Below are 12,389 nucleotides of genomic sequence, written 5' to 3' on the forward strand. Positions count from 1 at the left end.
ACACCATTTTAAATTTGAGATGTCAACTACCTTGTGTCAAAATTTGAGATCTATAGGAGGTGTCCACTGCCCTGTAGAAGCCAGAGAGCATGGACTGCTCTGGACGACCCTGTGCAGGGGTTGTTTCTGGTAGATATTGGGAATTTTATTCCCGCTTTTTTTCTTGGTAAAATTAGGTGTATGATATGTCAAATTGAAGCTTGAGGTGTCTAGTTTACTGTATAAAAATTTGAGAGCATTGGTTGAGTGTTTTTTCCAGAATCATTGATAGAGTGAGGGCTATTTGGAGCCCTGTTTGAGGTTGGCTAGCATATTTGCTTGTCCAACTTCAAACGGTGATATCCGGAGAAAACGAGAACTTTATGACTCGTGTGACAGCTTGTTAGAAATTTAATTAAGTCTAGAATAACATACTAAAAAATGATAGGTTTGCGGCATGAGTTTTATCCGCAGTAATTAAAATACCAAACTATGTTCAGATAGCTAGAAAACGTAAAAGTGAGATTTTAGCTAAGTGGATTTATAAGAACCCCTTAGTGACTTGAGAGGAGTATTATATGATATTTAGACAGTTTAAGTAATTATTCCACAAAGAGTTTATAGTTTCGGTCATAACTTTTATTTATTACGCTTTATTATTCTTTTAAATGCTCGCGTAATAAAAAGGAAAGAGTTTACTCGCATTTTTATAAATGAATTGCTATGATTGTAACTACGATTAATATCATAATCAATGTTAACAATACTGGTGTACAACGGGTTGTTACACATACACACATGACATGGACATATGCTGCATTGCATAGATTTTGATATTTTACTGCCATTATCATTTTAGAACTTATATTACACATGTAAGTGGAGCTTGGGGTTGTCTTACTGAGATTTCTCTTTTGAGATCTCACCCCGTGTGTGTAGCATCCCGTATAATTAGGAATCGATTTGAATTGCAATTAGGAATGTGGTAGAGTACTTGCCTTCGAATTGTATAAATATTTTCTTTAGGGTGGACTTAATTTAAATTAGGGAATTATTTGAACTATAATTGTGGGGGAGTATTTATTTTTGGCATTTGAAACTCTAGTTAAAAGTATAGGAATAATTCAATTGTAACATATAGAAAGCCTAAGGATACCTAGAAGACATGGGAACTAATAATTTAGTGGGCTAGTTCATAAGTTAGTAGAACCCTTGGACTTGAATTATTGGACCCAATCACACCCTTGACCGTCGACCCAAGAGCCTCAAGGGGGACTTAGGTTCAGCCCTAATCTTTTATCCATCCTCACCTTATCTTAAGAATCTTACAAGGTAGTCCATGATTGGCAAAGGATCAATACATGGCAAAATTCAGCCACTTGGCATTCCCTTGTTTCATGCGCTGATATGGGCAGAAAGCAATCTGAATGCTTGTGCCATTAGGCAATCTCAATCAGCCTTTTTAACATGCAGCCATTGTGAGAAGTGTAGTCAGTTTGCATATCATTTTATTGGGTAGAAATCCCACACCCTTTACACCCTCTTGTGCGCATGAAAGGGAGAGAGAGCCAAGTAATTTTCTGGTCCTTGTAGCTTTTAAATCAGCATTCTAAACTCCATCATTTCTCCATTAAGCACTGAACGTGTAGAGCAATAAGTGGAAAAGTGATCTTATTGAACCAGAACAAATACTTAACCATTCAATCTCCTCCTTTTACCCCTAAAACGGTGAGCTGTGTGGAGTAAATACATCAAGAAAAATCACATATCATCCTTTCCTCCCTTGCTAGAACCGTGACCATCTCCATAGAACACCACCAACCCAGTTGCTATTATAATCTTCCATTTTTTCCCTCTTCTCCTAGCTACAGACCGTGAGCTCCATGAGCTAGGGACGAAAATAACTCAACATCTTCTCCTTTGTTCTTTGTTCAGCCGAAAGTCCATCATAAGGAGGTGAGCCATTTTCTCTTCTCCTTATTCCTCTCTACACACGAATCGGTTCTCATGGGTTGTTCTTTTTGAATGAACAAGGTTCTGTTTTGATAAGTCATCTTCCCCATTGCATGTGCTTGGGCTAGATTTCTTGGAACGTTGGAAGGAAAAAGTTGACTACTTGACCAATTGGTAGCTTTGGTGTGTAGAGCCAATAAACCGTAAGTTCATCTCAAACCTCTCCTTTGTTTTCCTTGTGGTTTTGCCGTGTTTGCATGATAGGATAAGTTAATGTATGTTGTCATTCCTTTTCTGGTTGATTCTGCCCTTTTGTACCGATTGGGGCCTTGTGTCCACAAGCACACAAGATCGATTTTGTTAGAGCTTGGGATATAGTCTCCCTTGGGGAACTTTCTGCTTTGTTGAACTTAGAGGAGGTAGCTATTGTTGTATGTCTTAAACTAATTTGACAGCATGTTTTAGGGTCCTTTGTAGTGCACCATAGGTTGTAGGGTTGAAAGTATATGAATAAAAATCATGAGACCTTTCAGTATGAAACCCGAATTGGTGACTTGAGAAACCTTGAATTTTCTTCGATGTTAACAAGTTAGAAAGAGGACTTGAAGTCAGAAAAATGAGTGAGTAAAAGACTTATAGAAACCGTGTAAAATGCTAAGGCTTGTAGGCATGGCTAGTGCTTGAAAATTATGAGAATCAACGTTTGAAATTCTGTTTGGTTTTGCTTGATTAGGTGCGCATAACCCTTGAGTGTGGACTGATTATTGCTGTTGTTTGATTAATATTTGTGGCACACGAGGTAAGTGTTAGGTGGCATTACCTATTGTGACTATTAGCTAGTATGGAATTGTGAACAGTTACTCACATGGGCTTTGGATTTGTATTCTGTTACCTGTTATTTGTATTCTGCCCTTGGACTTGACATGATGGATATTCTGTTTTGGGTAGTATTTTTTATTCAGCATCTTGGTATTAAAAATCCATAAAATATATGCTATCTTGATTATGACTTAGTCATGCTCATACACATCATTATTTCATCTATTTTGCTTTTGTGTGCGAACCATAGCATGGCATACATGCACGAATTTCATGCTGATTTTGAACTAAGAATATTTAAGAAAAGAAACATTTGTCTAAGCATGCATCATGTAGGCATCCCTCAGGTACCAGGGAACGGAACCGTGGCTCAGTTCGCATAGGACGCAGTTGGAATTCACCTTGATGGGCCATATGGAATCTCCACTGTGCTTGTTAGTAGTACGTGCACTGCAATGCTATGAACGTACATTACTTTGGCGTTATATACGCACTTTGATTACTATTAGTATCCGCCGAAATTTAAATGTTGATGCGACTGTTTTGGAATTCTGTATCTAGTTAATACTGTTGCATTACTGGTTTTGCTATCACACTACTAGGATTTTTCTCACCCCTTTTGGGGCTCATTGTTATAAAATTGCAGGAGGACGAAAAAGCATATGATGACGTTATTATTTTGGATATTTACTGTTGACTGCTGTTGTTTGGAATTTCTGCTGTTATCTGCTTTGTTTGTTGGATGTTGGCTGACTTTATTATTGATGAACCCTTAGTTCATCAGGTTTTTAAGCATGAATTAATATCAATTTGTGTGATTAGATGGATGGAAAAGAGGTTAATGTCCTGGAAATCTCTCAAATACAAGTTCTTAAGCTTATGTTGAAAATTTACATTGTTTTTGTAGGGAAATGAAGCTCAAGAAGCAAAAGAGAGAAGGAAGAAGATTCTGAAGAATGAGAAAATTCTAAGTGCTAGGCGCTAAAACGCCCAAAACTGAGCGTTTTAGCGCCCTGTTGCACAAAAGATGCTGGTGCTGAACATTAAAACGCCCAAAACTGAGCGTTTTAGCGCCCAAGACAGTTAAAAGCAGTTGGGCATCCGTCAAGGTTGAGCGCTAAAACGTCCAGAAATGAGAGTTTTAGCGCCCATGTCAGTTTTCAGTTGTAATTTGTAACTTATAAAAGGACAAGGGGCTTTCACATTCTGACAGATTCCAGAAATCAGATCCAATCCATCATATCTCATTCTGACTTTTCCCATCACACTAGGAGAAGGGAGATCAGATCAGGTCTTTCATAGATCTGATCTGACTCCTCATTTTCTCTGAATTTCCAAATTCTTTAGGATTAGTTCTTGTAATAGTTAGTATTTCCTATGTAATTGCACTTGGAGATTGAAGACTCAACTATCATGTCAATGGAGTTTGATCTTTCTTCTCTTGTTTGTATTTCAATTATGTCTTAGGAGAGTCCTTTGTAGTTTGATTCAATGGAACTCAAGTTTGAATTTATGAATGGTTAATTAGATGTTTTGTTTATCTATTATGTGATTGTATGAAGTTATCTTGATTGATTCTTCATGTTGAGGAATAGTGTAGAACATACATGTTCACATTGTTTCTTTATTTTTGACAACTTCATCATCAGTGTTCTAGTAGTCAAGGGATTGATGCTACGATTCTGATGTGATCTTAAGATCTTAGTAATTAATGCATGTATTAAGAAAGGAATCACCAAGGGATTGGGGTTTCTGATTAATGTGTCTATCAGGATAGTAAGGGATTACATCTTGAGATGATAAGAAAAAGGTTGATCAACATCACATATTAGATAATTCATAATGGAAATTGGTTCATCTATAAATTCATGTTTGAGGGAAATTGACATCTAACTACTTGTTTACATTATAATTTACATTTTATTTATTTATCAAGTTTTAATTCAATTCAGTGTAGTTTATGGTGACAAGAAATCTATGCAATCTATGAACTTTTGTTTGATTCAACTCAAGTACATATGGTTAGTCAGTGCTTGACACAAATCCTCGTGGGAACGATCTTTACTCATCATTTTATTACTTGTACGACTAGTGCACTTGCTAGATCCGCAACAATTATATGGGTGTAATATTTTGGAAGGATGGACTACTGTTGGAATCATGTTTTTATTGTGCTATTTTTAAGATTTTATGGTCAGTTTGTAATTTGGGAGATTCTGGTAACGTTTTGTGAAAAACAATTTCTGAACGTTTCAAGTGCTGATTTATAAATAGATTTAACGAGCACCTTGCGAGTTCTGTTTCGGGGGCTACAGACCTCCGATTCACTTATAATTTATATGCACACGAAGCCCCAGATGTGTAGTTTCAGATTATATAAATTTTATACCAAAATTCTGAAAGCTCGATTTATTATGATTTTTGCAAACAGACAGGTTTTTCTGGAAAATTATTCATTCAGCAAGCAATGTACTTTGTAAATTTTCACGCTATTTATTTAGTACAAACAGAATTCAATACAAGAAATTATTTTGTGATGAAACAAGGACGTTTTAGTACTTAATTCAACGACGTCCGACTCTAATCCGCTTAGCAGACGTCTCCCTTGGATGCATACAAGGGAGGGTGTCACACTAAATGGTATCAGAGCGGTTTTGGTTCATGGTGTCTGTTTGATTGTTGAACTTTTTGTTATTGGCTAAATTGTTTGCTATGTGTAATTGTTTGTTAAGTTGTTTAATGATTGTTGTGTAATAAAATGTCTAATTGTTTGATAGACTGTTAGAATTATACCGTGATAGGGACAGATGCATTGTTAACTTATCTGATTAGAACTCGGGTACCTACTTGGGATTGCTGTCATGTATATCTTGCAGTGAATCTGATCAGCTCATTTCGTGGTATTGTGAGTGCAAAAACATGGCAGGTACACGGGGTTCTACTCAGGGAAGATCTAGCAATGCAGCTGAAGACCTTATCACTACTGTTGGGGGGTTGGCCACTTTTGTCCAGAACATGAGTCAAGAGTGGAGAGAATATAGACATCAGAATCCGAACCAACCCCCGCTGCATGACAATGCTGAGGAAATTGCTAGACGGAGGTTGAAAGACTTCCGAAATTTTCAGCCACCCACATTTGAAGGTGGAGATAATCCTGAGGCTGCATCAAGATGGTCGCAGATGATTGAACATATCTTTGAACGAATGGGATGCCCTGAAGCTCAAAAGGCTGACTATGCCTCGTATCAGCTGATTGGTGAAGCTTTGACTTGGCAGACGGGTGCGGGGGCTTTGCTACGAGCTCAACATGTTGATCTGACTCGGCGGTGTTCGGACAGGTTTTTCTTGACAAGTATTTCCCTAAGTCTATCAGGAGGATGAAAGACACTGAGTTGCTGTCACTACGGCAGGATAACATGACTGTCAATGGATATATTACTAAGTTTGGGCAGCTGATGGAATATGCCAATTTTGATCGGAACATCTATGATGAAGAGTGGCAGGTGGAAAAATATGAAAGTGGACTGCACCTAGAGATCCGCAAGCTCATGCCAATTACAGCTAATCGTACTCTGCCTGACTTGATTAATCAGAGTCGGCAAGCGGAAGAAATTATAAATGAAGCAAGGAATCTGTCCAAACAGCCAATGCAATCACAGGGAGGAAGTAAAGCGGGCCGGTTCTTCAGAAAGATTACTGGAATGAATAAGGGCAAGGGTCTGCAGTTGCAAGCTCGAACTGGAAACTTCAAGAGGAATAATGCTCCTGGACAATCTTCAGTCGGACGACAGGGTCCCAATGCTTGTGCTACTTGTGGAAAGAATCATGCTGGTATTTTCCAACGCGGGAACAATTTGTGCTACGGGTGTGGACAGTCGGGACACTTTGTTTCTGATTGCCCACAGAATGCCAAACAGCCTCCTACTCAAGCTCGGGTGTTCACCCTTGATGCAAATGAAGCCCAAAAATATCTGAATCTGATCCGAGGTAATGTAATTCTGAATGGTTATCCTCTTTCTGTGATTTTCGATTCTGGAGCATCAGGTTCTTTTATTGAGGGGCACACTACAATGAGAATAGGTATCACCCCGGCTCTGTTACCTTATGAGTTGCAAATTAGCACTTTTGCCGGAGGATCTTGTACCGCATTAGAAATCTGCATGGGTTGTATTCTGCAATTTGAAGGAAACACTTATACAGTGAATTTAGTGGTCCTACCGGTATTCAGTCTTGAGGTGATTATCGGTATGGACTGGTTGGCAGAGAACGGAATAACTTTGGATTGTCAAGCATGGAAGGTCATTGTTCCTTCGAAGGATAGTAATATTCAGTCTTTTGCTATTATTTCTTTATTGCAAGTTAGAAAAGAGCTCCTTCGGAGAGCTGAAGGGTATCTGTTGTTGATTGAGTCTGAGACTACGGTTGACAACCAACTTCAAAATATTCCTATTGTTAATGAATTCGAGGAGGTGTTCCCCGATGAAATTCCTCGATTACCTCCTCATCGGGAGATAGAATTTCCCATTGAACTTCTTCCTGGAGTTCGACCTATTTCCATTGCTCCTTATCGTATGGCACCTTTAGAACTTCGGGAACTGAAGAAGCAAATAGAAGAGCTTTTGTCAAAAGAGTTCATCTGACCCAGTACTTCTCCGTGGGGAGCTCCAACCATTCTTATTAAGAAGAAGGATGGTAGTCTGCACTTGTGTGTGGATTACCGTAAACTGAACAAGGTGACAGTGAAGAATAAATATCTGCTTCCTAGGATTGATGATTTGATAGACCAGCTGAGAGGTGCCAGAGTATTTTCCAAGATAGACTTGCGATCGAGATACCATCAAATCCAGGTCAGACCGGAGGACATTCCAAACACAGCTTTTAGGACTCGATATAGTCACTATGAATATCAAGTGATTTCGTTCGGACTTACTAATGCTCCGACGGTATTCATGGATTATATGAACCGTATCTTCCGCCCATTCTTGGATCAGTTTGTTATTATGTTTATCGATGACATCCTGATTTACTCCGCCATTGAAGAACTGCATACGGAACATTTGAGGATAGTTTTACAAATCCTTAAGGACAAACAATTGTATGCCAAGTGGTCGAAGTGTGAGTTCTGGTTAAGTGAAGTCCAGTTCTTGGGCCACATAATTTCAGCGGAAGGGATTGCTGTGGATCCCAGCAAGGTTGAAGCAGTAATGAATTGGGAACGACCTAAGACCGTCACTGAAGTGCGGAGTTTCTTGGGTCTTGCAGGCTATTATTGTAGGTTTATTCAGAATTTCTCTCAGTTAGTACAGCCTCTTACTCGTCCCACTCGGAAGGGTATGACTTTTGAGTGGACTGACGCTTGTGAAGAATGTTTCTTGGAGCTAAAAGGTAGATTGACAAGTGCTTCGGTGCTTACTATTCCGGATCTAACTAGAAAGTTTGAAGTGTACTGTGACATGTCTTTGAAGGGACTTGGCTGTGTATTGATTCAAGATCGTATGGTCGTAGCTTATGCCTCACGACAACTAAAGCCTCACGAGGAAAATTATCCCACTCATGACCTGGAGTTGGCCGCTATAGTGTTCGCACTAAAAATCTGGAGACATTATTTGTATGGTTTGCAGTTTGATTTTTTTAGCGATCACAAGAGTCTGAAGTGCTTGTTTGATCAGAAGGAGCTAAACATGAGGCAACGACGGTGGATGGAATTCTTGAAAGATTATGAGTTTGAACTTAAATATCACCCAAGCAAGGCAAATATTGTAGCTGATGCTTTGAGTCGGAAGACTCTCCACACTGCAACTCTGATGATGGAAGAACTGAAACTACTTGAAGCTTTTCGAGATATGAACTTGTCTGTTGTTAGAAGAAGGCGTAGTATAAGATTGGGTAGTATCAAAGTAGAAAATGAATTACTCCGTAGAATAAAGAGGGCTCAAAGAGATGAGGAACTACTCTATAAATTGGCTGGTTTCCGAGATGTAGTTTGGGATGAAAATGAAATGCTGAGATTCCAAGGTCGGGTAGTAGTACCGAATGAAGAACTGAAGTAGGAAGTCTTGCAAGAGGCCCATAAGGGTAATTATACCGTTCATCCTGGATCCACTAAAATGGATCATGACTTGAAGACTTCGTTTTGGTGGCCGGGTATGAAACGTGATATTACGGAGTATGTAGCTCGGTGCCTAACATGTCAGAAGGTGAAGTATGAACATCAGAAACCTTCGGGACTTCTTCAACCTCTAGAGATTCCCGAATGGAAATGGGATAGTATTGCCATGGACTTTGTAGTCAGACTTCCCAGGACGCAAGAAGGATTTGATGCCATCTGGGTAATTGTTGATCGGTTGACAAAATCAGCCCATCTCTTGAGTATCCAAACAACGTATAATACATAAAAGCTTGCCCGGATTTATCTTCGGGAGATTGTGAAGCTGCATGGAGTTCCCACCAGCATTGTGAGTGACCATGATCCCAAGTTCACCTCTAGGTTTTGGGAGTCTTTTCAGCGAGCTCTCGGAACCCATTTGAGGTTAAGCACTACTTATCATCCGCAAACCGATGGCCAGACTGAACACACTATTCAGGTTCTGGAGGATATGTTGCGAGCCTGTATTTTAGATCAAGGAGGCAGTTGGGACAACTACCTTCTTTTGGTGGAGTTTGCGTACAATAACAATTATCATTCCAGCATCAGAATGACACCGTATGAAGCTCTGTACGGGAGGAAATGCAGATCCCTGTTATGTTGGGTAGAAGTTGGTGAGCGGAGTATTTTGGAGCCCGATATGATTCAAGAAACTTCAGAGCAAGTGCAGAGGATCAAGGAAAATATGCAGAGGGCTTAGGCGAGACAGAAAAGTTATTATGACAATCGTCATAAACCCTTATCTTTTGAAGTGGGAGACCACGTGTTTTTGAGAATCACGCCCACATCTGGACTCGGCTGAAGAATGGGAGTGAAGAAGTTGAGTCCGTGGTACTAGAGACCATATCTTATCTTGGACAGGATTGGAGAATCAGCTTATCGGTTGACGTTACCACCTAATTTGTCGGGAATTTATAACGTATTTCATGTGTCATAGTTGAGAAGATATCTCTCTGATCCATCCTATGTATTACAGCCAGAAGAAATGGACTTGGAGAAAAATCTGACGTATCTTGTTCAACCATTCCAAATTCTCGAGAGGTCAGTTAAACGAGTCCATTCCAAGGAGATACCGTTGGTGAAAGTTCTTTGGAACAACAAATCGGCATATGAAGCCACTTGGGAGCGTGAAGATGACATTCGGAATCGGGACCCGGAACTTTTTAATTAAGTACGTAAGTTAATTTGCGGACAAAATTCTATTTTGGTGGGGAGAATGTAACATCCCATATAATTAGGAATCGATTTAAATTGCAATTAGGAATGTGGTAGATTACTTGCCTTCGAATTGTATAAATATTTTCTTTAGGGTGGACTTGATTTAAATTAGGGAATTATTTGAACTATAATTGTGGGGGAGTATTTATTTTTGGCATTTGAAACTCTAGTTAGAAGTATAGGAATAATTTAATTGTAACATATAGAAAGCCTAAGGATACCTAGAAGACATGGGAACTAATAATTTAGTGGGCTAGTTCATAAGTTAGTAGAACCATTGGACTTGAATTATTGGACCCAATCACACCCTTGACCGTCGGCCCAAGAGCCTCAAGGGGGACTTAGGTTCAGCCCTAATCTTTTATCCATCCTCACCTTATCTTAAGAATCTTACAAGGAAGTCAATGATTGGCAAAGGATCAACACATGGCAAAATTCAGCCACTTGGCATTCCTTTGTTCCATGCGCTGATATGGGCAGAAAGCAATCTAAATGCTTGTGCCATTAGGCAATCTCAATCAGCCTTTTTAACATGCAGCCAATGTGAGAAATGTAGTCAGTTTGCATGTCATTTTATTGGGTAGAAACCCCACATCCTTTACACCCTCTTGTACGCATGAAAGGGAGAGAGAGCCAAGTAAATTTTTGGTCCTTGTAGCTTTTAAATCAGCCTTCTAAACTTCATCCTTTCTCCATTAAGCGCTGAATGTGTAGAGCAATAAGTGGAAAAGTGATCTTATTAAACCAGAACAAAGACTTAACCATTCAATCTCCTCCTTTTCCCCCTAAAACCGTGAGCTGTATGGAGTAAATACATCAAGAAAAATCACATATCATCCTTTCCTCCCTTGCTAGAACCGTGACCATCTCCATAGAACACCACCAACCTAGTTGCTATTATAATCTTCCATTTTTCCCCTCTTCTCCTAGCTACAGACCGTGAGCTCCATGAGCAAGGGACGAAAATAACTCAACATCTTCTCCTTTGTTCTTTGTTCAGCCGAAAGTCCATCATAAGGAGGTGAGCCATTTTCTCTTCTCCTTATTCCTCTCCACACACGAATCGGTTCTCATGGGTTGTTCTTTTTGAATGAACAAGGTTTTGTTTTGATAAGTCATCTTCCCCATTGCATGTGCTTGGGATAGAGTTCCTACATATTATTCTAGTAATTATCATGCACTTATAATAATTTTTCAGGATACTTTTTTGGTACGCATTTATACCGACTAGCAGAATCGGTATGTGCACTTTTCTTCCGAAAAGTGATTTTCAGCATTCTTAATCACTTACTATAATTATTAGAGCCTCATAATAATTATTAGGGTTAATTATGGAATTATTTCTTAATTTCACATAATTAATTAATTAACTCCCTTAAGTAACGGTGCAGGTTCTTACAGAAATGAAGCTCAAAGAAGCAAATGAGAGAAGGAAGAAGATTCTGAAGAATGAGAAAATGCTAAGTGTTGAGCGCTAAAACGTCCAAAGCGAACGTTTTAGCGCGCTGCTATATAATAAGGCCAAAAATTGCTGGTGTCGAGCGCTAAAACATCCAATGCAAAGGTTTTAGCGCTCTGCTGTTGGAAAAGATTCTGGTCTCGAGCGCTAAAATGTCCAATTCAAGGGTTTTAGCGCTCTGATGTGCAAAAAGGTTCTGGTCTTGCACGCTAAAACGTCCAAGTAGAATGTTTTAGCGCTGAAGTCAGTTAAAAGCAGTTGGGCATCCGTCAAAGTTGAGCGCTAAAACGTCCAACAAGGAACGTTTTAGCGCCTAAGTCAGTTTTTGGTTGATTTTCAGTTGTAATTTGAGAACTATAAAAGGCATAAGGCCTTCACATTTGATCCTATCCTATCTCAGATCCTCTGATCTGACTCTTCACTTTCTCTGACTTTCCAAATTCTTTAGGATTTAGTTCTTGTAATAGTTAGTACATTTTATGTAATTGTAATTGAAGATGGAAGACTCAACCATCATGACAATAGAGTTTGATCTTTCCTCTTCTCTTGCTATTTCTTTTACTATGTTTGAGTAGAGTTCTTTGTGGTCTGATTTCAATGGAACTCAAGGATGATTTATGTATAGTCGATTGAATATTATGAGTTTCTTTTATGTGATGATATGAAGTTTCCTGTATCAATTCTTTCCATCAAAGGAGTAGTGTAGAACATGGATGTTTACATTATTTCTACAACTAGTAATTTCATCATCAGTGTTCTAGTATTCAAGGGATTGATGCTAGGACTCTGATATAATCTTTAAGATCTTAGTGTTTA

General features: G+C 39.0%; 2 protein-coding genes across 2 annotated transcripts; both read left to right on the forward strand.

Moving 5' to 3' along the window:
- The first annotated feature begins 6,167 nt into the window (after positions 1-6,167).
- On the forward strand, positions 6,168-7,391 carry LOC133304513 (uncharacterized). Its single transcript, XM_061504558.1, has one exon. It carries the CDS (start codon positions 6,168-6,170, stop codon positions 7,389-7,391), a length of 1,224 nt encoding a protein of 407 aa, XP_061360542.1.
- Positions 7,392-8,858: 1,467 nt separating this feature from the next.
- On the forward strand, positions 8,859-10,067 carry LOC133304514 (uncharacterized). The gene is made up of 2 exons (XM_061504560.1): positions 8,859-9,080; positions 9,834-10,067. Exons 1-2 carry the CDS (start codon positions 8,859-8,861, stop codon positions 10,065-10,067), a joined length of 456 nt encoding a protein of 151 aa, XP_061360544.1.
- The last annotated feature ends 2,322 nt before the right edge of the window (positions 10,068-12,389 follow it).

This window comes from Gastrolobium bilobum, unplaced genomic scaffold (assembly GCF_033153095.1).
Source record: "Gastrolobium bilobum isolate Gb01-03AN ecotype WA unplaced genomic scaffold, APGP_CSIRO_Gbil_v1 utg54589, whole genome shotgun sequence".
Taxonomy (NCBI): domain Eukaryota; kingdom Viridiplantae; phylum Streptophyta; class Magnoliopsida; order Fabales; family Fabaceae; genus Gastrolobium; species Gastrolobium bilobum.

What these genes read in the sequence shown, in the direction of transcription:
- LOC133304514 (XM_061504560.1), top strand. Translation starts at nt 8,859, where the DNA reads ATGGATCATGACTTGAAGACTTCGTTTTGGTGGCCGGGTATGAAACGT. An exon ending in AAGGATTTGATGCCATCTGG is followed by an intron (nt 9,081 to 9,833) that starts GTAATTGTTGAT and finishes CATGTGTCATAG; the next exon opens with TTGAGAAGATATCTCTCTGA.
- LOC133304513 (XM_061504558.1), top strand. Translation starts at nt 6,168, where the DNA reads ATGACTGTCAATGGATATATTACTAAGTTTGGGCAGCTGATGGAATAT.